General features: G+C 38.4%; 1 protein-coding gene and 1 non-coding gene across 6 annotated transcripts in view; both read right to left on the bottom strand.

Moving 5' to 3' along the window:
• ABCB11 (ATP binding cassette subfamily B member 11) overlaps nucleotides 1–18,265 on the bottom strand; it is a 91,779-nt gene extending 73,514 nt beyond the window's left edge. The window contains exons 1-5 of one of the 5 annotated variants that reach the window (XM_058714875.1): nucleotides 17,811–18,265; nucleotides 8,864–8,966; nucleotides 7,066–7,087; nucleotides 4,516–4,567; nucleotides 3,494–3,732 (exon numbers count right to left, since the gene is read on the bottom strand). In XM_058714875.1, the coding sequence (XP_058570858.1) occupies nucleotides 3,494–3,732; nucleotides 4,516–4,567; nucleotides 7,066–7,087; nucleotides 8,864–8,939 (389 nt within the window). In that variant the 5' untranslated portion in view covers nucleotides 8,940–8,966; nucleotides 17,811–18,265. Of the gene's footprint in view, nucleotides 1–3,493; nucleotides 3,761–4,515; nucleotides 4,568–7,065; nucleotides 7,088–8,863; nucleotides 8,967–17,810 lie in introns of those variants that run through there. The other 4 variants (XM_058714871.1, XM_058714873.1, XM_058714872.1 and 1 more) reach the window with 4 other exon arrangements.
• LOC131505780 (U6 spliceosomal RNA) lies at nucleotides 14,693–14,801 on the bottom strand. Its single transcript, XR_009258555.1, has one exon. It is a non-coding gene; the product is annotated as a U6 spliceosomal RNA (small nuclear RNA).
• Nucleotides 18,266–22,159: the final 3,894 nt, after the last annotated feature.

Genomic DNA, 22,159 nt, shown 5'->3' with positions numbered 1-22,159 from the left:
ATGGGATCAAGCCCTGTGTCGGGCTCTGCACTGACAGCTTGGAGCCTGTTTGGGATTTTCTCTCTCTCTCTCTCTCTCTCTCTCTGTCTGTCTCTCTCTGTTCCTTGCCCACTCTCATTCTCTCTATCAAAATAAATACACATTTTTAAAAATATTCTAAAATTGATTGTAGTGATAGGTGCACAACTGTAAAATACAGAAAACCATTGAATTATACATTTTAAATTGGTAAATTTTATGGTATGTGAATGTATCTCAATAAAGCTGTTTTAAAAACTGTATGGTTTTACAGTGTTTAAATTCAACACAGTGTTTGAATGCATACACTAAACGTACATTGCTAAGAAAACAGACCAAAATCCAAGAGAAGGTACAGGCTGGTTTCTACTTTGATGCATTCATATGTGGGGGAAATTAAGAATCATATTTCCCAATGGCTGTGGTAGTCAGCCTCTACAGAGCCCCTAATCATTCTTGTCTCTTGGTTTCCACACTGCTGCATAGTTCCTTTTCAAATTGTACCAGGGTTGGTCGTGTGACCAGTAGAAAACGGCAGAAATGGACACCTGGGTGGCTCAGTGGGTTAAGCGTCTCTTGATTTTGCCTCAGGTCATGATCTCATGATTCATAAATTCGAGTCCTGTGTTGGTCTCTGCCACTGACAACGCAGAGCCTGCTTGGGATTCTCTCTCTCCCTCTCTCTCTGTTCCTCCTCTAGTCTCTCTCTCTCTCTCTCTCTCTCAAAACTAAAAATAAACTTTAAAAAAAGAAAGAAAATGGCAGAAATTATGGTATGTCACTTCCACAATAAAACTTTTGGGCTTTGTGGCTTTTGTTTGAATTTTTACACTTTAATTGGATAAAAGAAAATAAAAATAAGCTGTACCGTGGTATTTGGACTACTTGGATTTCCCTTCATTCATCATGTTTCATTCTTTTGCCATATTATTTGACTATTCTGAGCAAATAAATTCTGATAAGCTGTTAAGGAAGCTTGATGTTCCATAATACTTTTCAGCATTATTCACTGAGAACTGTTTGGAAGGCTTTGCCTAAAAATTCCACCCAATGAATTACAATTCATGTGTAGAAACCAACCAGTGAAATGAAAGAGTAAAACCAGCTTCTACCAATAAACATGCATGCTTATGTTGATAAGATCATGGAGCAACCCTGTCCAAGACCTGTACACCTATTATAATAGGTAGAGAAATTTTACTTTAACGATATGCTTTTTCCAAGAAGGAAAGTTGCAAAAGAGTTGGGTAATTTTGGAGACACGTTAACTACTTACAGTAAGAAAATGTCCTCACCCTTGTCTTCTGCCCCACCCAAGTCCATTTTCACATTGATCTTAACTAACGCCAAAGCTAAACAAACATTTACTCAGAAGAATAAACAGTAGTCCCATCAGTGACCATAGTCACTCACAATTAAAAAGTATTCAACTCATCAAAGGAGTAAAGAAAAGGCCTGAGAAGGGTTGGGATCTACACAAGTTCAGATACCCATATGAAATTTTTAAAAAGGACAAATATCCATTTAATGTTTTGCATCACATGAATTCAGCAGAAGCCAATGAACTTCTGAAAGCCCCTATTTGCTCTGCACAATGTGCTCACCTTTGAGTATATAATCCAGTAAGAATGAATAAAGTATGACTAAGGGATAGCCATAGGAAATTCTTTTCTAATGAATGTTGGTGATGCAGACGTTAAAGGTAGATTCATTCTTTAAATCATCTAGTAAATATTTATAACCACTTGGCATTGTGGATAAGTCTCAAATTTTAGCCCCTCAAACATTTGTTTCCAAATATTAAGGCATGAAGAGATATGCCTTCAGGAATTTTCCCTAGAAAATTTTACCTTCATGAGTATTAATGATTTGGGTCAATGTACATCATATTATAAGTCTGAATGCATTTTTTCCAAAGAGGGAGGCAATTAACATTACATTTTGTAGTCATACTACTCAATTCATTTTTGTCCTCCAACATAAATGAAAGAGTTTTAAAAGATTGTCATTGACAACAGCAACTCTTCTTTGCAAACTGTTCCAAATTTAGAAGAAAAACATATATTTAGGCTTTAGGAAATTTATTTCTCATGAGTAGGCTTATTATTTTTTAAAAGGTAATTCTGCACATTGTATGTTGTCCTATATTTTTCTGTCAAGCACTAACCAGTTGTTACTACCTATTTATTTCAATCGTCTTTGATTTAATGATGATTTTACTGACTAGACCTAAATGCCATGAAGATAAGGACCATGACTCAAGATAACCACTGTATCCTTGAGGTTTACAAAGTTCCTGATACGTAGTTGGTGTTCAAAAAATTTTGATTGAATGAATGAGTGAATGAAAGACCCTAACAGTAGATAATATTATGGAAGAGTATCAGTGATGTAGGAGGATTAGTTCATAATCTAAATCAAACATGTAGGGGTGCCTGGGTGGGGTTCAGTTGGTTAAGCATCCAACTCTTGATTTAGGCTCAGGTTCAGTTCGTGAGATGGGAGTCCTGGGTGGGCTCAGCACAGACAGCGTGGAACCTGCTTGGGATTCTCTCTGTCTTCCCCTCCCCCGCTCTCTCTCTCTCTTTCTCTCTCTCTCTCTCTCTGTCTCTTCAAAATAAATAAACAAACATTAAAAAAAAACAAATCAAACATGTAGAAAAAATTTTAGATGAAGGTAAAAAATGTAATTTTGTTCAAGGGAGCCCCTCCAAGTGTCTTCCAAGGCAAGATGTGCCCTGCCCTTGGCTCTTGAACCTGAGTGTGTGACTTCATACATGCAAATGAGCTTGTTCTGGCCCTGAAGCAGTGTGAGGCTCACTGCAAAGTCCATGCTATGCTAGTGAGTCAACACTGAACACTATGGACTCACTGATTTCGGGCTAATCACAAAATGAACAGTAGCACGGTGAGTTCTGGCTAATTCTGCGTGGCTCCCTTCTGTTTGCTGCAGCATCACACAACTCTTGCATAGAAACTCAACTACTGAGACCAGGGGCCCCTACTCCAAGTCTTGTAGCACAACAATGAATTTCCCATTATAAAAAGAAGGCTGAGGATCAAATGGAACATTAGCCACAGTCACAGAAGCTAAGAAATGGAAAGTAGTTAAGTGACTAACAAAAGTCCTGAAAATGAGACTGAGACATGACAAAGACTCAAATAAAATTCATGGCTCACTTCCCAAGTATATTGGTAGTGTTCATCCTCAAGCCTATAGTCTACCAAGTGGTTAAATTTGGGTGTCACATTTAATAGGCAATTTCCAGTTCTATTTTTTTGTTAGAATTTAAAAACCTGGTAAGATAGGAAGAACCTTAGGAGGGAGTAATTTGTAGAAATACGGGTTGAATTTATGTTTCTGTTTGTTCTATGCTGGATATCAATCCAGTTCAGCTAATAAAATCCCACTTACACATTTTGAATTATAATTCAACATATAAACAAAAAAGGTTAAACATAAAAAATAGCCTACCCACAACGCGTTCCATTTGTCATATTCTGGTTAAGGGAGCTGTTGATCCATACTATGGTGTTGTTTACACATGCTTTTCCAGGGATCTTGAGTTCTTGTAATTCAGTGTCATAGTCAATAAAAATATCTGTCATTGTGCCAAAAATGAGGAGCAGGACTGGATGGGATAGTCCATGGAGAAATGCACATAAACTTCCCACAAACATCAGCCAAATGTCAGTCGTTGAAGAAAATCGAAACTTGAAAAACAAAGGATTCAGAGATCATCTATGGGTGAAAAGCAGGGGAAGTAGGAGGACTATTTAATTTTAGTTACTAGATTCTGATAAATAGTATTCAGCACCAAATTTTATGGGAATCATCTTCATTGAACAATAGAGTTTTCACTAACTATATAAAAATAAGTGGTATATCAATTATCTAAGACAGTAGACTCTTACATTTTTAGTTTGCTATTTCTTTCCTAGTCTCTGAATTCATTCTCTTTACCTCAAGAACTGACTTCAGTTCTTAGGTATTGATTCACAACATAAGTGGGAAGTGATCAATGGCATTGATGAGATTGCCATGTAGAAATATTGTGTGGGGCATTCACCAGTAGCATAAATTGGCTCCCAGAACTGACACTGACAAAGAAGAGTGCCTATTTTTGCCTAGAAATGTCTCTACCTTGTGAAAATTTGGGGTAAATACCTACACTATGGAATTTATATAGATATGTCATAAGAGTAAGTATACATAATATAGTTACTGTGATAATTTTCCTTACTAAAATAATAATTATGGGCTTAATGGTTATTTTCCAGGACACTTTTCTGATCTACCAGATAGGATTTATGTGTTTAATTAGCGATATATTTCTAATTGCCATTCAGCATGTTATCCCATGGACAACGTTTATGACTGAAAACGTGAACACTGTACTTAAAAACCTGCCAATGACTGAAGATTTAACACTCCTCCATGATCTGAACAATTTTCCATTGCAAAATTTATGTCAAAAATCAGCACAATTTTATTACCAGTTGAAAGAAGCTAACTTGAGTGCTGTCACCTTTTTTCTCATCTTGTAACCTGAGGAGAGAAACATATGGATTTATAGACCATCCTTTCCAAAACAAAGAGAAATTCTCCATAGGTGGTGATTTTATGAGACATCCTTTAGTAAGAAATAAAGTCCCCACTGACTGAGAAATTCTTGCCAAACCGGGCATCCTAAAAACAAACTTTTATTTTTCAGATTTACCTCTTCTAGAGATTTTGGTATAGCTCTATTTCATGTTGAGCAGAAAGTCAGTGAGGTTTTTCTGAGAGATATTGAGAGAAAATGAAAAGTCTCTATACTCCCAGTTTATATTAGCAATAACTATTGGACTTCATCCTTGACCCTCAGCCTGTTTCTATCACATTTCCTTGTGGGTAAGTGGAGGTGGTTGGATTAGATGCTTTAAAGCTTCCTTCTAGCACTTAAAAATTTTAAAACTACATTAAATAGTACCTATACGATGGAAAAGTTTTTAACAACTCCTATACTTCCCATAAAATCATATTTCCTTAGTATTTCTTACTCATTTCACTTCTCATAATGTTATATCTAACCCATATTTGACCTTCTCGACTCCAGGGATCTCTACTTCACCTGAGTCATCCTCATGGATACACCCTGGACCTTTCTTTCAACAGAAACTACTCCCTTGACACTCTGGGACTGACGATGCATCCTGTTTTGTCACTTCCTTTCTCCTTCTACACCATTTTGTCATCTCAGTTGTGATCTGCAGTTCCTTAAACCCTCATTAATTTTCAATTGCTAAAAACCTATCAAGATTGTGCTTCCTTCCCCATGCATCCCAGCTCCCACTGCCAGCCATTTGGACCACACTCTTACCATCATCCTCAATCCTTTTCCCCACCTCCATCTTTGGAAACGCCCTCATCTCTGCATCCATCCACTGTTTGCCCCTCTCCACCTGAAACCAGGCTGTGGGGCCTGAAGAGGTTCAAGACCACCTCTTCACTGTGTAAACTGATGCCAACACATGCCATGCCTAGCAGTCAGCTGCCCTGACGTTCCCCTCCAGCTCACAGTAGAATCCCAAGTCTTTGCTGAAAAGTCCAAGGCCCTCCACGGTCTGGCCAATTGGCTCTCTGACCTTGTCTCTTCCTACTGCACTCCAATTCTCTCCACCCGAGCAACCTGGCCTCTTTGCTGACCTTTGTTCATGCCAAATTTATTCTCATTTCTGACCATTTGGACTTGTTGTTTCCTCCTGACAGAATGCTCTTTCTTCAGATACTTGCATGGCCAACCCCCTCATCTCCTTCAGATTTTCCCTCAAAAGTCACCTTCTCAATGGGACCCTCCCTGGCCAAAGCCTTTAAAATTTCAAATTTCTCCCCACATCACTTCATATCTCCATTCCATGTTTGCTTTTTTTTTTTTCCTTAGAAAGACAGTGATAGATTATCACTAGCTACCATGCTACGTATTATATTTATTTATGGTGCTTATCATGTCATCCTCACTAAAATGTAAGCTCCTCAAGGACAGAGATTTTTGCCCAGTTTGTTCTTTTCTGTATCCTCAGTACCTGTAATAGTGTCTGACACCTGGTATGCATTTAATTAATATTTATGAAATGAATGAATGAATGAATGAATATGGTCTCCATCCTTAACTCAATCCAAAACACTGTACTTCATCTGTCTATAGACTGTTCCATTTCCCTCCACAGCTTTCTCAGACTTTCACTGTGATCTTCTCATTCTACATTACCACATCTAACAGAAAATGTTCATCTCCTCTAAAAACCAAAGAACTCACTCAACCTTCCTGTTGATTCTCTCTTTGCTGTTCATCTGTACCCACACCCATTTTCATCTTTTTTCCCTCCAGTGAGGAAAGTGTGGTTCCTCTAGGCCCAGGCTGACCTTACTACTCCTAGTCCAAAACTGCTGTTACCACATCCACCACCCCTCTCTGCTGTGAATTACTTAAAATTTCTTAAAGAGCTTCAACCTCCGCCTTACTACCACTTGTTTTTCAGGAACTTGCCTAGCACCTCCCTTCTGTCTTCTAAGTTAGACTCTATCTAATCCTACTCTCATGCCAATATATGATTAGCTGACATTTGCTTTATATGAGAATTTAAACTTTTAAACCAAAGAGAAATATCTAACAATTAAATTTTAGGGTTCTACTATTTGCCTATGGAAAGAATTTGGGGTTAAGGGACCTCCCCTGTGCTCATGAAATATTACTTGTCCAACTTCACCTCTGCCCATTTAGGTTAGAAATTCTATGATGTTTCTGGGTGCACAGGGGAGATTTGGACCTAATCCAGAAGGGATCTTCCAAACAGTTTCTGAAATCAAATTACAGCAATGTTTTTTGCTTGTTTGTTTGTTTTTTCAAATTACAGCAATGATTTAAAGAGAAAAAGAATGGATCACCTATACCATTTTATAGGAAGTACAATGTGCATGAAAATATTATCTCTCTTTGTACCTTTAAAAGGAATATTAGGAAGTTAATCTAGAAAAGATGATGCATTGTTGAAACAGTCACTTACCTTGAATTCTTATCATTGTTATCTGTCAGGATGAAAACAATGTACAAAGCAGTTAATAATAATGACACAATGAAACATAGTCATTAATAATTTTTCTCTGGGAAAACATTCCCACAAATTAATTTCATTCATGGAACATTGCAAAATGACTATTTCCTTTTTTTTTCTTTCTTTTTTTTTTTTTTTTTAATTCTCTCTCTCTGTGTCTCTCATATTACACAAGATACCCTTTCAGGTTCAGGACTACTGGCTTGACTACATTTTTAGATATTTCTACAAGGTATGAGATATTGGTATTTTCTGAGCATCAACTGGAGACCAACATTTTTTAAGCTTATTTGTTTATTTTGAGAGAGAGACCATGTGTGAGCATGCACAAGTCGGGGAGGGGCAGAGAGAGAGGGGGAGAGAGAGAGAGAATTCCAAGAAGGCTCCACATTGTCAACATGGAGCCTTGTTGATGTTGGGGCTTGATCTCATGAACTGTGAGACCACGACCTGAGCTGAGATCAAGAGTCAGACCACTGAGCCATGCTAGCAGCCCGAGACCAACATTTTTATTTTTATTTTTTTAATTTTTTTTCAACGTTTTTAATTTATTTTTGGGACAGAGAGAGACAGAGCATGAACGGGGGAGGGGCAGAGAGAGAGGGAGACACAGAATCGGAAACAGGCTCCAGGCTCCGAGCCATCAGCCCAGAGCCTGACGCGGGGCTCGAACTCACGGACCGTGAGATCGTGACCTGGCTGAAGTCGGACGCTTAACCGACTGCGCCACCCAGGCGCCCCGAGACCAACATTTTTAAATTCGCTGAAGAAAATCTAATTTTTTTGAATTACCAAGTAAAATGGATATTTATTGTTTGGCTCCTTGGAAACATCAGAATTTATCTATTTAAAATTAAGACTACAAGTTAACTAGACAATAAGATGATGTTGACACTCCCATGCCAGTAGAAACCACAGGATTGAGCTGGATATAATTTTCCTCAGCTTAGGTCAGAGCAGATGGAGGGTAGGAAGTGAAAGTGGGGGTGCAGGGTCATGGGTGTAGGGAAGGAAAGGGAAAGGGGTTCAGGGTGCTAAGGTCAACCACCACCATGGGACAGCACATCCTGATTCCCTGACATTTTAATTAATGTAAGTAAGAGTAAAGAGGCATTAGAGTATAGATAGAGATCAACATCTTGGGTTTGGGAATCAGATAGAACTAGATTAGAATGATGGTTCCATCAATTATCAGTCATGTGATCTTTGCCAAGTTTAAAAAAATTTATTCAAGTCTAATTTTCTTCTTCTGCAAGATGTAAAATTATAGAATTCATTTAAAAAAATAATAAAGGCTTGGAATCACCTGCGCTCACTAGATGTTAGGTGCTAGTGCTACAGGTCCTCTTTCCCATTGTCTCATTCTAACCAGCACTGTCTTAGTATAGTTTCCCACTAAATTATTACTACTATAATCAATTATAACAGCTGAATAAAGGCAATAATAATAACCAATGCTGGAACCCTACTCTACTAAAAAAGAGATATTTGTAGAGGAGATACTTTCATTTACCCATTTATTTGTAGAGGAGATACTTTCATTTACACTTTGTGCATTTTTACTTAGCACTTTCAGACATTCCATAACACAGATTCTGGAGAGAACTACAGATTTGTGGGTAAGAAATGCATCCCGTAATGGTTCTACATATTGTTGATTTTTCTCTGCCCCTTGAAACTTCACTAGCTTGTCTACTTTTGTTCTAACCTCTTTTTATATAAGAGACAGTAAGAGAAAAGGGCCACTTACATAATCTGTCTGACTCAAAACCATAATTCTCCTCTCCAAATTTCTTCACACTGCGAAGAATTACTGAGTCAGACATGGTAATTGCAATCTGCAGCCAATAGCCCTACAAAACAAAATAATCATTGCAATTATTTTTTCTCTTCTTAAACAAAATAGCCAAATGAAAGAACAATTTGGTACAAGAAATAACCTTCACTAACAATCTAAATCTTCACTAAAAATCATATTTTTAATTGGTTAATAACTCCATGAAAGAGCCTAACTATTAGGAAAAATAAAGCCAAACCATTGATTATGGCTTTCTCTATCTGATGAATGGATAGTTGCTTTTTATTTATTTGTTCTTTCTGCTCATTTTTCCTCCCTCTCTCCCTCCCTCCCTTTTCTTTCTTTCTTTCTTTCTTTCTTTCTTTCTTTCTTTCTTTCTTTCTTTCTTTCTTTCTTTCTTTCCTTCCTTCCTTCCTTCCTTCCTTCCTTCCTTCATGAGTAAAAATAAAAACCACTGGCACTACACAACCAACTGGTGACATTCTTGGGTCACTGTACTGAACCAACTACACCTAAATACTGGTCGGTAGCCTTCAGTGCTTCTTTGTAAATGCAACTCCTAGATCGAGGATATGGTGAGTCTGGCATGGACCAGAGGAACAGCTACCCACTCATTTTACAAAACAAGTGTAAACTTGACATCAAAACAAACAAGAATGATATAAGAAAAAATAGAATTATAATTACTTTTGAAAATAGATTTAAAATTGTTAAATATGTTAAGTATAATTCAGCAGTTCATGAAAAAAACATAATGAACAATGTTGATTCCAGGAATGCAATGATTGTTCAATGTGAAAAAACTTGATCATTTTGATAGATGCAGAAAAAGTATTCAACAAAAATCAATATCCATTACTGATTTGTAAAATACTATAAAACTAGAGAAATCATTATCTGCAACTCCAATGAATAGATTTTGGGTAATGATCGGCAATGAACACTAAACCCTTTAAATGAGATACTGGCAAAGATTAACAATGCAAAGTATTGTGAAGATGTAGAGGGAAGACATTATGTTGATTCATTATCTCTCCTTAAGCTCCTCTTGGCTCTCACAATTTCTTGTACTTTCCTTGTTTTTGAAGACCTTGACAGTTTTGAGGAGTATTGAACTGCTATTTTGTAGACTGTCTCCTAAAGTGGGACTTGTCTGATATTTTTCTCAGGATTAGATATGGGTTGTGTATTTTAGGGAGGAAAACCACAGAGATAAAGTACCCTTCTCATGACATCATATCAAAGGTACTATCAATGTAATGGTACCTATCAACATGATTTTAAAAAATAAACTTTAAAGATAAATTCAACATTAAGAAATAGAGTGAGAAATATTATTTAATTAAATAGTTTATGAGGTCAGTAAAGATAAAAAAACTACATGAAGCAGATTCAAAATTCTTTTATTCAACAACAAAATTTGCTCAGTATTTTGAGAATATATTCTCAATGCAGAGAATGCAATGTTCACTGGTTATATCATTTTTAAATTTTTTTTTCAACGTTTTTTATTTATTTTTGGGACAGAGAGAGACAGAGCATGAACGGGGGAGGGGCAGAGAGAGAGGGAGACACAGAATCGGAAACAGGCTCCAGGCTCCAAGCCATCAGCCCAGAGCCTGACGCGGGGCTCGAACTCACGGACCGCGAGATCGTGACCTGGCTGAAGTCGGACGCTTAACCGACTGCGCCACCCAGGCGCCCCTCATTTTTGAAATTTTAACAAAAATTTGTTTTTCAGAAAGCAAAGAAATTCTTTGATAATGAGAAAATAAATCTTCAGAATATTTATAATACTGAGTCTCCTAATTTTAAAATAAGACTTTAAAAAATCAGTCTTCAATTATTTTTTCCTGGCTTAGCTCTTCATTTAAAAAGGTTTCTTTCCACTGGTGTGCAAATATTTGACAACATTTAGACCCCAGTGGTGTAGTGTCTTGCCTGTGAACTTCAGAGTCTCACTGATCCTGTGGTCTCACTCCATGTTGTTGAAAACATTTTTTAACCTCTCTCCAGGCTCTGAATTCTCCATCATTCAAGTCAGTGATGGTGATGGTGATAAGATGTACCTTGCGGGACTAGTATGAAAATGATATGAAACTGAGTCTGTACATCAGCTGGTCGAAAGGGAGAAGACAGCTAAAGTTCCTTTTGGCCTTCAAGCCTAGAGACTCTCTCCCCTGCCCTACTTCCCACCCTCCCTCTGGGGTTGCTTGTAGTAAGGCACCCTCTATTAAGGAAGAGAATGATGGTCAACCAACCTACTCTTTTCATTTTCCGTCTCTGTTCCTCCACCAATTCCGTACATTTGTTTTCATATTAGGTTTGTTTGCATTTTGCTTCTTTCTCAATGCAATGATTTTTGTGATCTCTAATTTACTATTAAAGGGTAATGTTTTCAAACACAAAAATTCACACATAGCATGGATTTCCTCCCTGTAGCATTGACCTGTAGCAGAAGACCACTGGGAACACAACTGTAGTTGAACAATCTGAATTTATTATTCATTGTAGTGAGGGAGAACACATGGTAGGGACCACAGGGTGTCTCAGTAAGAAGGTTTTAGGATGAACCTATCATAGGAAGTGGGCTTCAATTAGGTGATTTGGGAGAGGATTCAAGAAAGTAGGCATCTGCTCTAGATTGAATGTTGTCAGAAAGCCAGAGCAATTTCATGATTGGGTAAAGAAATAGTCACTTATATAGCAAGAGAGAGGGATGTTTGGTATTTTTGCACAATGACTTTATTTTTGCCTGTGCATGAGCAAAATTATAGACTGGCCTTGCTTTGTTTCATTTTTATCCTGGTTTCAGAGTGACTTTGTCTGAGATTGGTGGTATGGTTAATTTTATGTATCAATCTGAGGGGGCTAAGGGACGCCAGATAGCTGGCAAAGCATTATTTTTGGATATGTCATTGGTGGTGTTTCCAGAAGAGATTAGCATTTGAATCTGTAGATTACCCTCACCAGTGCAGATGGACATTATTCATTCAATCCTTTGAAGTCCTGAATAAAGCAAAGAGGCAGAGAAACCAAGGGCAGAGAAACTAAATAGATGTTTTTCTAAAAAAGACATACAAATGGTCAACAGGTACATGAAAAGATGCTCAACATCACTCATCATCAGGAAAATGCAAATCAAAACCATAATGACATAGCACCTCACATCTGTTAGAATGGCTATCACAAGAAGACAAGAAAGAACAAGTGTCGGCGGTGATTTGGAGAAAATGGAACCCATGTGCACTGTTGAGAGGAATGCAAACTGGTTTAGCCACTATGGAAATCAGTATGGAGGTTCCTTAAGAAATTAAAAATAACAACTATCAAATGATCCAGAAATCCCGTTTCTGAGTATATACACAAAGGAATTTAAAATAGGATATTGAAGAGATATCCACATTCTTGTGTTTATTGCAGCATTATTCACAATAGCCAAGATATAGAAATAACCTAAATGCCCATCAATGGATAAATGGGAAAAAAAGATGTAGTATATACATATATATGTATACACACACATACACAGCATATTAAAAAACTATGTATATATACATGTACATACAATGGAATATTATTTAACCATATGAAAGAAGGGAATTCTATCATTTGTTGACAACATGGATGGACCTTGAGGGCATTATGTTCAATGAGATAAGCCAGACAGAGAAACACAAATATTGTATGACATTGCCTATATGTGGAATCTAAAAAAGCTAAACACGTAGAAATAAAGAGTAGAATGGTGGTTACTAGAGGCTGAGAGGTGGAGGAATTGGGAGGATGTTTAAGGGTACAAGCTTGCAGCTGGAAGATGAGAAAGTTCTGGAGATCTAATGCACAACATAGTGATTATAGTTAACAATACTATATTGTATATTTCGGAATTGTTAAGAGGCTGTATCTTAAGTGCTCTCACCATAAAAAAGAAATGATAATTATGTGACATGATGGAGGTGTTCACTAAAGCTATGGTGGTAATCATATAGACGTATACGAATGTATCAAAGCAACCAGTTGTACACCTTCAACTTATGCAATCTTGTATGTCAAATACACCTGAGTAAAAAATTAATCGATTTTTTTAAAGGCCAGTAAAGGAAAAATTAGCTCTTTTACTTTAGCTGGAACATCCATCCTTTCCTGTCCTTGCATACTAGAGCTGCTTCTTCTTGGAACTTTGGTTGGTTTGCTCAATCAGAAATGGAAGCTAGTTGCCTTATTTCTGCCCAGTTCAGGAGTGGCAGTAATGACTTTTGAAGGCCATTGTGTTGAAACAGTTTATTACTTGCATACACTCACAAAGACAATGGCATTTTTATAATGCTAAGTTTGGGAAAGTGCAATGAGATACCAAAATTACTAGAATGAGTAAACAAAAGCCTTGCTTGTGATATTTTCCAGGAAAGGCACTGTTTCCACAATGAGATGTTAGATGAATTGTCTCGTATCATTATAAATGTAGAATGAAACACTTGTATTATTAGACCATGTTTTTTCCTACTGGTTAGTTCCCTTTTTATTAGATAAGATCCTGGGAGGCATAGCAGATAATGGAGAATATCTTGGCCAGTTTCTGGAACCCTAGCAACACAGTGGGAATCTAGTTTTCAGTGATAAACAAGTTTGTTTCACAGGGTCACAAGAATGTGTCTTCCTCCTCACCTGGTACATTCCATGATTTAAGAAGGCTATGGTGTTTTGTCACATTATTTCTCCCCACTAATATAAGCAGATGTAATATCATCTAATTCTATTCCCTCAGCTGTTACCTATAACACCTAAATTAGAAATTTGGTCTTGAGCTTCCTGAAGCATGTGAAGGGTTCTTGGGTATAATATGATGCAGGAAGTTTTAATTAAGGTAACTTAACTTACAATAACAAAATTTTACTTTAACACAAAAGAACTCAGAATTAAAAATAAGGTACCATGCATGCTATTTCATTTTTACTCTGTATTTTCATAAAGTAAATTACTTTAATCTCCAAAAAAATCTCTTTGGAAACATTTTGAGAATTTTCAAGTCCTCCAGAAATATGGTCTTCCAATAAACTTAGAAAATCTAGGAATTAAAAGTTGGAAATCAAGATTTCTAAGCACTGCCTGGCAGACCTTGATTACCTAATTGTGAAAATCCCAAGATTTTTAATTGTCCATGCCAACACCACTGTCCCTCTCTGCTAAATGGCATGTGGTCTATGTGCAGACAATCTGTGCTTCTGTATAACTATCCAAGGTTGAAGTTTTCTTTTCTTTGATAAAATGTGTAATCTTATCAACACAGAGGACAGTCTCCTGACCTTTATTGGTAGATACATCACAGATATTTGTATGTTAGAACACTAGCAATGGGGCACCTGGGTGGCTCAGTTGGGTGTCCGACTTTAGCTCAGGTCATGATCTCATGACTCGTGCGTTCAAGCCCTACATCAGGCTCTGTGCTGACAGCGCAGAGCCTGAAGCCGTCTTTGGATTCTGTGTCTCTCCTTCTCTGTCCCCCCTCCCCTGCCACTTGTGCTCTGTCTCTCTCTCTCTCAAAAATAAATAAAAACAATTTAAAAAATTAAAAACAAAAAAAGGAAAAAAAAGAACACTAGCAACAATATTCTGGAAGACACTGTTGGGGAGGAGAGAAAGGAGACAGAGACCAACACCTGAATGAATTCCCTGAGAGAACCTAGGACATCGACAGACCTCAGAAAGAGGGATAAGTAAGCAGTGCCATGGGGGGCTTGAGGTTGTCAAAACTGGAAGAGATAGAGTTCTTTTTTTTTTTTTTTTTTGGAACGCTTCACGAATTTGCGTGTCATCCTTGCACAGGGGCCATGCTAATCTTCTCTGTATCATTCCAATTTTTTAGTATATGTGCTGCCGAAGCGAGCACGAGGAGATAGAGTTCTATAGCCATGTCAGGAACAAATAAAAAAATCCAAAGAGTACAAAGTGTCAGTGCCCACCATGGGCTATTACACCAAGGTTGCTAAATGTGACTTCAAGACACCAGTATGACTATTGATGCTGCAGCAGAACTGAATAAGAAGAAAGAAAAAGAAAGAAGAAAGAGAAAGAAAGAAAGAAAGAAAGAAAGAAAGAAAGAAAGAAAGAAAGAAAGAGAAAGAAAGAAAGAAAGAAAGAAAGAGAAAGAAAGAAAGAAAGAAAGAAAGAAAGAAAGAAAGAAAGAAAGAAAGAAAGAAAGAAAGAAAGAAAGAAAGAAAATGTCCAGCCAGTGTGAGGAAAAGTGGATGGATGTCTCTGAAGATGTGGCTGGTGGATTCCTCCGGGCCTCATCTTTAACACTGAGGATGTGGGACCTTATCCCAATGGCAATGGAACAAATATACACTTTTAGGCAAGATAGAGATATGATCATATTTATTCTTTTTGAAAAAGCCAACACTCTGATAAGGCTTAGAACTTGAGAGTCCACACCCAGAGGGACTAGGAAATCTGTTTGGGATGAGCAGAAATTCCTCCAGGCCAAGCAGTGGGTGCCTTCATTTACAAGGGCAAGAACCACACAGTTCATCTCACTCCTGGGCAGATAGGCCTCAGGTGACCAAAAGAAATAGGCTTGTGGTGCCACACAGCCAAGCCACTGGTGCCCAGACTCTTGTCACTTTAGGAGATGACTTCTCTACTCTATCAGTGTTCTAGTTTCCAATTGTCTCTGGGGAGATTTGTTCTGCTTTCCATTTCATTTTCTCCCAAATACTATTTTTGAAGCATGTTGATCTAGACTGAATTCAGAAGGAAGAGGCTGAGGTTTTTCCACATCCAGGCCAACACAGTGAGGAGGATCTAAATGCCCTAACAGCCATTGAGGAGCTGGAGGGATAGCGAGGGGTACGATGCCAGGATCAGGAGTGGCCTACACCCCACCCCACGTCACATTGTGAATATTCCCCTTGGTTTTTCTTTTGCCAGGACTTTCCTTGTGTAAAAGCTTTCAAGGTCGCCAGCACCACACACTGCCCTTCCCTGAGCTGCTTGGAGAGAAAAGCGGAATTTCTCCTGCTCCTCTTGACTCTGGAAGTCACTTCCTTGGCCACCAATTCAGATTTCTTAAAGCCCTTAAAATATCCGTCACTGCTGACATGTTGCAATGCAGGTAGAGCACTTTTGTTGTTATCAAACCCAGCAAACCTTGGGTTTTCTCCCAAGGATCATTAAAAGGAGGAAAGAAATAGGCGATCCTGGGTGGCTCAGTCGGTTAAGTGTCTGACTTTGGCTCAGGTCATGATCTAATGTTTCGTGAGTTTGAGCCCCACATTGGGCTCTGGGCTGATAGCTCAGACCCTGGAGCCTGCTTCAGATTCTGTGTCTCCCTCTGTCTCTGCCCCTGCCCTACTCATTCTCTCTCTCTCTCTCTCTCAAAAATAAAGAAACATTAAAAAAAGGAGGAGAGAAATATTAGTTTGTGTTAAGGAGCAAGACAAATAGAAAACCACTGCTTGGCAGATAAGCAGGTTGTGGCAGGATGGTGTGTGTCAACAACATGGAAGACATCTCCAGAGACGGGATAAAAATGAGGCCCCTTTAGCCCCAAGGGCCACGGCTGATGAACATAGGAAAGAAATTAAATGGAGGACTAAAGAATTGCTCTAGAAGAAGAGAGAGTTTAATTTCAAAGTTACTCCCAGTCTGTCTTGGTTTCTATGTGCACAGTTCTCCCATCTGCACAAAGCAACACACAACCCTAACACTTGATTCTTGCAATAGAACTCAAGCATTTTGTTTTGTTTTGTTTTGTTTTGTTTTTAGTAATTTCAGTGTCTTTTAAAACCGCGGACTGGGCAATTTTTTTTTTCCTACACTACTTCATAATCTATTTCAAATTCATCAGTAAATATTTGTCACCATTACTCTTACTAGGAAGACACACAAATTATTCAAGGGGCTTACAATCAAGTGGGGGAAAGGGCATGTGAACGGTAACTCCCAGGTAGGGAAATGCAGCCTCCAAAGATAATTACAGAGTGTTACAGGGCACAGGGGGAGGGTAGCCAAGTCTGGAGTGGTAGGGTAGGGGTGTGGGGGTGAGGTGGGGGTTGTGGCTGCACACAGAAAGAAACTTTATTAAACAAGAGCCTATAAATAAGCTAATACTTTAAAAACTTAGTAATAACCACTATTAGAGTTTTTTGTACAGTCATTATAATTTGTCTCTAATATATCTAGTTAACTATTCTTCCCTCAAAACATTTGGAATTACCACACCTTATTCCCAGTCTTCAACATGAATCATATTTGATTGATGTGTTCAAATCATCCACAACATGTGAGTTCTACTGGCTAGAGAAACCTAAAAATGGAAATTAGTTTCTAGAAATCAATGTTTCCCTTCTAGCCATACATCCAGAGCTCATATTTTTTAGTATCTAAATTATTGAAAACTGGGAGAATGAGGGATATAAGCATGGTGTTGGAGAAAAGATGAAGTTGGCATAGTTCTGTATTAAAACAGCACCAGCTTTCCAGATGGGATTTGTGGTTATCAGTGCAAACAGAATTGCACTTTCATAAACCCAAGACAAAAAAGCTCTCTAGCATTTTTACTTTGGGCACATTATTCAATCCATTCATCCATTTGCACCACACACACACACACACACACACACTCTCTCTCTCTCTCAAAACAATTGATGCATAAAGTAACATTGCTATAAATGAGACAGCAACCAAGAGTCACCCATATTGTATAATATATTATTAAATTACTAATATATTCTGCAAGTTCTTATCCAAGCATTATGGCATTATGGTACTGTTTATTGCATGACAAGAGGATAGCCTTTAGTGAATCAGAAACACAATACCCCACAAAGTAAAACTTGGAGGAAATGGACTTGCAGAACATGGTCCTCAAATGCTGTAAAGAATAGAAGTCACTTACCTGTGAGCGAGGACTTGAGGAAGCCAGGAAAACAACAGACTCTACCGTGGAGAGTCAAAGGTTTTACAACCTTTTCCAACTTCAGTTTTCATCATTGCTAAACACTGAACAGAATTCAAGCTTTTTCTAAAACATTATCTATTTGCTGACGGGTCAATGCCCTGAAGGCCAGTCAAAGCACAGTTCAGTGACATCTGAGGAAAGGTTGAATACACTCAAAACAATAACCCCAAACACACAGTGGGCTTAGGAAGCCAGCTGAGGGCTTCAACAGGCTTTGGAAGGTGTGGATTCCCTTGAAAGGAGGCGCAAGACGCTGGTACCCTGTCCCCCCACACCCTGCAAGAGCGTTGTGATTCTGGCTACATCATTTCTTCTCATAAGCCCTTGGTCTTAAGAAATTACTTTAAAACATAACCAGACCAAAACCAAACAAAAAACAAAAAAAACAAAAAACAAACAAACAAAAAACAACTTTAAACTTTTCCCCTCAATTTGAAAGATTACTCTTGGAAAGTCCTTACATTGCAGGCCCCTGATATTCCTGACCCAGCCCCAGAATTGCGTGGAGATAGATGACTTGAAAGAACACGTGAAATAGCCTTTTTGCTCAAAACTCTGAGGGCTCACATGACCCTTGCACCCTGGCCTCAACAGTCAACAACCTCAGGCTCTACCCACCAGATAAATGATTTTTTTAAGGGTTTAAACTAACAGAAATCCAAGTCAAATAAACATATGTGGCTTCTCCAGCGGCTTTGTGCTATCCATACCTGTTCCTCTCCCTTCTTGTTAATTCCAACATTTTTCTCAAATGCTCTTATTTTTTCTCTCTCTCCCTGACTGAGTTAACCATTTCCTAAGAGCACCTCACTGTGGCCTCCAGTGATGAGTAATAATAGCCAATGCTGGTCAAGCCTTTGTTGGGTACCTGGCTCAGTTGAAGAGTCTATTTTGTACCTCCTTATTTGGATTCCTCAAAAACCATAGGAGTTAGGTGCTATCATCATTACCTCCATTTTATGGTTAAGAGAAATGAAGCACAGAGAGGTTAAATAACCCACCCAAAGTCTATCATTGATAACTCTAGAGTCTATGCTCTATACCACTCTATGCTGACCTTCCAGCCCAGGCTCTGAAATGCAGGTGATGGGCCAGTGCTTCTCAGTTTGAAGAAAATAAGATCAAATCAATGATAAGATCAAATTTTCTTAATTTAAAGTTTTTCTGCCATAAACTCTTTAAAAATTCAGTATCTTCTATTTGTCTCTACTGAAACCTGCATATACAATGGTTTATGATTTAGCTCCAAATTTTGTATATTATTATATGTATATGTTAAAATTTCAATATATCAAGGGCAGCAAACACAAGAAAGGTTTCTAAGATATTCCCTCCATCTGAACTGGTTTGACAAGTCCTGGGACAAGTTGACGTCCGAGTCAATGCAAATGTAATAATATTGGGTTTGGCACCAATTAGGACCTAGGAAAAAGAAATTTGTTCTACACAAACCCAAAAAGACAGCACAGCTGTGAGATTGTAGCTTTGGCTGGGAGAAGATTCTCAGTAGAATTTTGTGACCTTTGTTCTGGTAAAATTATTGATGACACCCACAGGGTGAAAATGAGCTTCTCATTGGTCCTAGTGTCCTAAGTTTTTTCTTTGTTTGGCATGTAGATGTGAAGGGAGATAATAAAAATAGAGTGTTAGAGTTGTAAACAATATTGCAGATGTTCTGTTCAACCACCTCATCCGGTAGATGCAAAAACTGAGGACGGAACAACAACCTGTTCTGAACCCCTTTGAGGTTTAGTAACATCTTCCTCTGTTCCTTCAACTCTGGCTCCCTGACCAGCTAGGGCAGGATGAATACCAAGTTAATCATTCCTATTTTGTGTTAGCAGTAGGTGAGTTTTCTTTATGGTTTATGGTTTAAAAACAGGTAGGGCTGTGGTCCCTGCTGTCCTCCAGTTAAAGCCTCAACTGAAGCACTTTTTGAGTGCTTACTACGTGCCAAATACTCTTCTAACCTCTGGGATACAAGAATGAGCAAAACAGTTGAGAATTCCTGCCCTCAAGAATCCTATATTCAGGTGTGGGGGAAAGGAGAGGTAGATAGTAAACAATAAGTGCAACATACATGCAGATGGTGATAAATGCTATGGAGAAAAACATTACAGGAAAAGAATATGATGGGGGTATGTGTATGTGTGTTTGTGAGGTGAGCAGGTGTGTTATCATTTTAAAGCAGGTGGTTGAAGAAGGTAACATATGAAGAAGGTGCTCCTGAGGTGAGGGAGCAAGTACATGAATTTATAGGGGAACAGTAAGTGCAAAAGCCCTGGGAAAACTATTTAAAGAGCCCAAATGTCCATTGACTGATAAATGAATAAAGAAGATGATGTGATATCTATCTATCTATCTATCTATCTATCCATCTATCTACATATACAAGTAGATGATATAGATAGATAGATCTGTATATACAATGGAATATTATTCGGCGATCATGAAGAATGAAATCTTGCCATTTGCAACAACGTGGGTGGAACTAGAGTGTATTATGCTAAGTGAAATAAGTCAGAGAAAGACATATATCATTTGATTTCACCCATATGTGGAATTGAAGAAACAAATCAGATGAACATTGGGGAAGGGAAGCAAAAAATAAGATAAAAACAGAGAGGGAGACAAACCATAAGAGGCCCTTAAATACAGAGAACAAACTGAGGGATGGCTGGCGGGGTGTTGGGTGAGGGGATGGGCTAAGTGGGTGATGGACATTAAGAAGGGCACTTGCTGGGATGAGCACTGGGTGTTATATGTAAGTGATGACTCACTAAATTCTATTCCTGAAATCACTATTACACTATACATTAACTAAATTAGATTTAAAAAAAAAAGAGAGAGAGAGAGAGAGATGGACTTTGGAATCACAATGATTTGAATTCACTTCCCAGCTGTGTGACTTTGGGCAGGTTACTTAAACTCCACTAGCCTCAGTTTCTTCATCTGTAAAATGGAAGTAGTAATACCATCTTTACAGGGTGATGAATCTACCAGAAATTACCTGTGCCATAAATCCTGGGAAAATAGGCTGCCTGTGGGAAAGAAAATGTTTTGGATATGAGGGCAGGGCAGTGACTCCTCTGGCAGCACGAGTGCCAGAAAACAGTTGATCTGACCCGTGAGGGATTATACCCTAAAATGAGTAAAGTTTAGTTTGAGTCTGAGATTTCAGTCTATCTGGATGGCATGTGGGTATTCACCCCAGATCCAACATGCCCCAAGCTAATGATTAGGTATCCTCCTTAATCATACTGCACCATGAGTCTGGCTGACTCTGCCCTGAACAATACATGCTTGAATATATGTTTTTTAATGTTTATTTATTTTTGAGAGACAGAGAGACAGAGACAGAGAGAGTGAGAGTGAGCAAGTGGGGGAGGGGCAGAGAGAGAGGGAGACACAGAATCTGAAGCAGGTGTCAGGCTCCGAGCTCTCAGCACAGAGCCTGACATGGGGCTCAAAGCCGCAAACTGTGAGATCATGACATGAGCCAAAGTCGGACACTCAACCAACTGAGCTAGCCAGGCACCCCGTGCTTTAATATTTTTTTTTAAGTGAACTTTCTCAATCTCATTCTGCCTAGTCAAAGATGCCCATGATTGATACCTGTAATAAGATATATTAATAGTCCATATTTTCCTTTCCCAATAAGTCAATGATATCCAAAAAATTGACTGTACATTTGTGCAAGGATGATCTGATATTAGTGCAATAGAACACTGTGAACAATAACCTATGCATTTTTCTGTTCCCCTTTCCTTATCCTGTGACTCTTCTCCAGGCAGGCAGTTAGGTGAGTTTTGTATATTTTGCATCTACCAAAATCAGTATATTCTTCATTTCGTTTTGTAGACACATAGAAAAGACGAAAAGAAGAAAAAACATGAAAATGTAAACGTGATTATCTGTAAGTTATAAGAACGTGAGTATGCAGGCGGAATACCATGGAAGTTTTTTGTGTGTCTCACATCCATGAAATACAGCCAGACCAACACTAAACCATCCTACACACCTAGAAAACTGATTGGAGGATTAACACAACAATCTGCACAATCTGAACCACAGAATTCAGCAGGTACACGGCATGGAGAGGTGAACTGGGGGAGAGAGAAGCTTCAGAGGACAGGGAACTATTTTTGCATGTGGAGAGAGGGCAGAGATGGGGAGGAGAATACAGGAAAAGCACCCCCCTCCCAAAAGCAGCTGGAGAGAAAGTGGAAAAGTGGAAACAGCCACAGGGACTGAACTAAAAAGGCAGAAAGGAGAAAGGAGAGGGC

Source organism: Neofelis nebulosa, chromosome 2 (genome assembly GCF_028018385.1).
Source record: "Neofelis nebulosa isolate mNeoNeb1 chromosome 2, mNeoNeb1.pri, whole genome shotgun sequence".
Lineage (NCBI taxonomy): Eukaryota > Metazoa > Chordata > Mammalia > Carnivora > Felidae > Neofelis > Neofelis nebulosa.
Note: the sequence above shows the minus strand (reverse complement) of the source record. Positions and strands in the feature narration are given on the sequence as shown.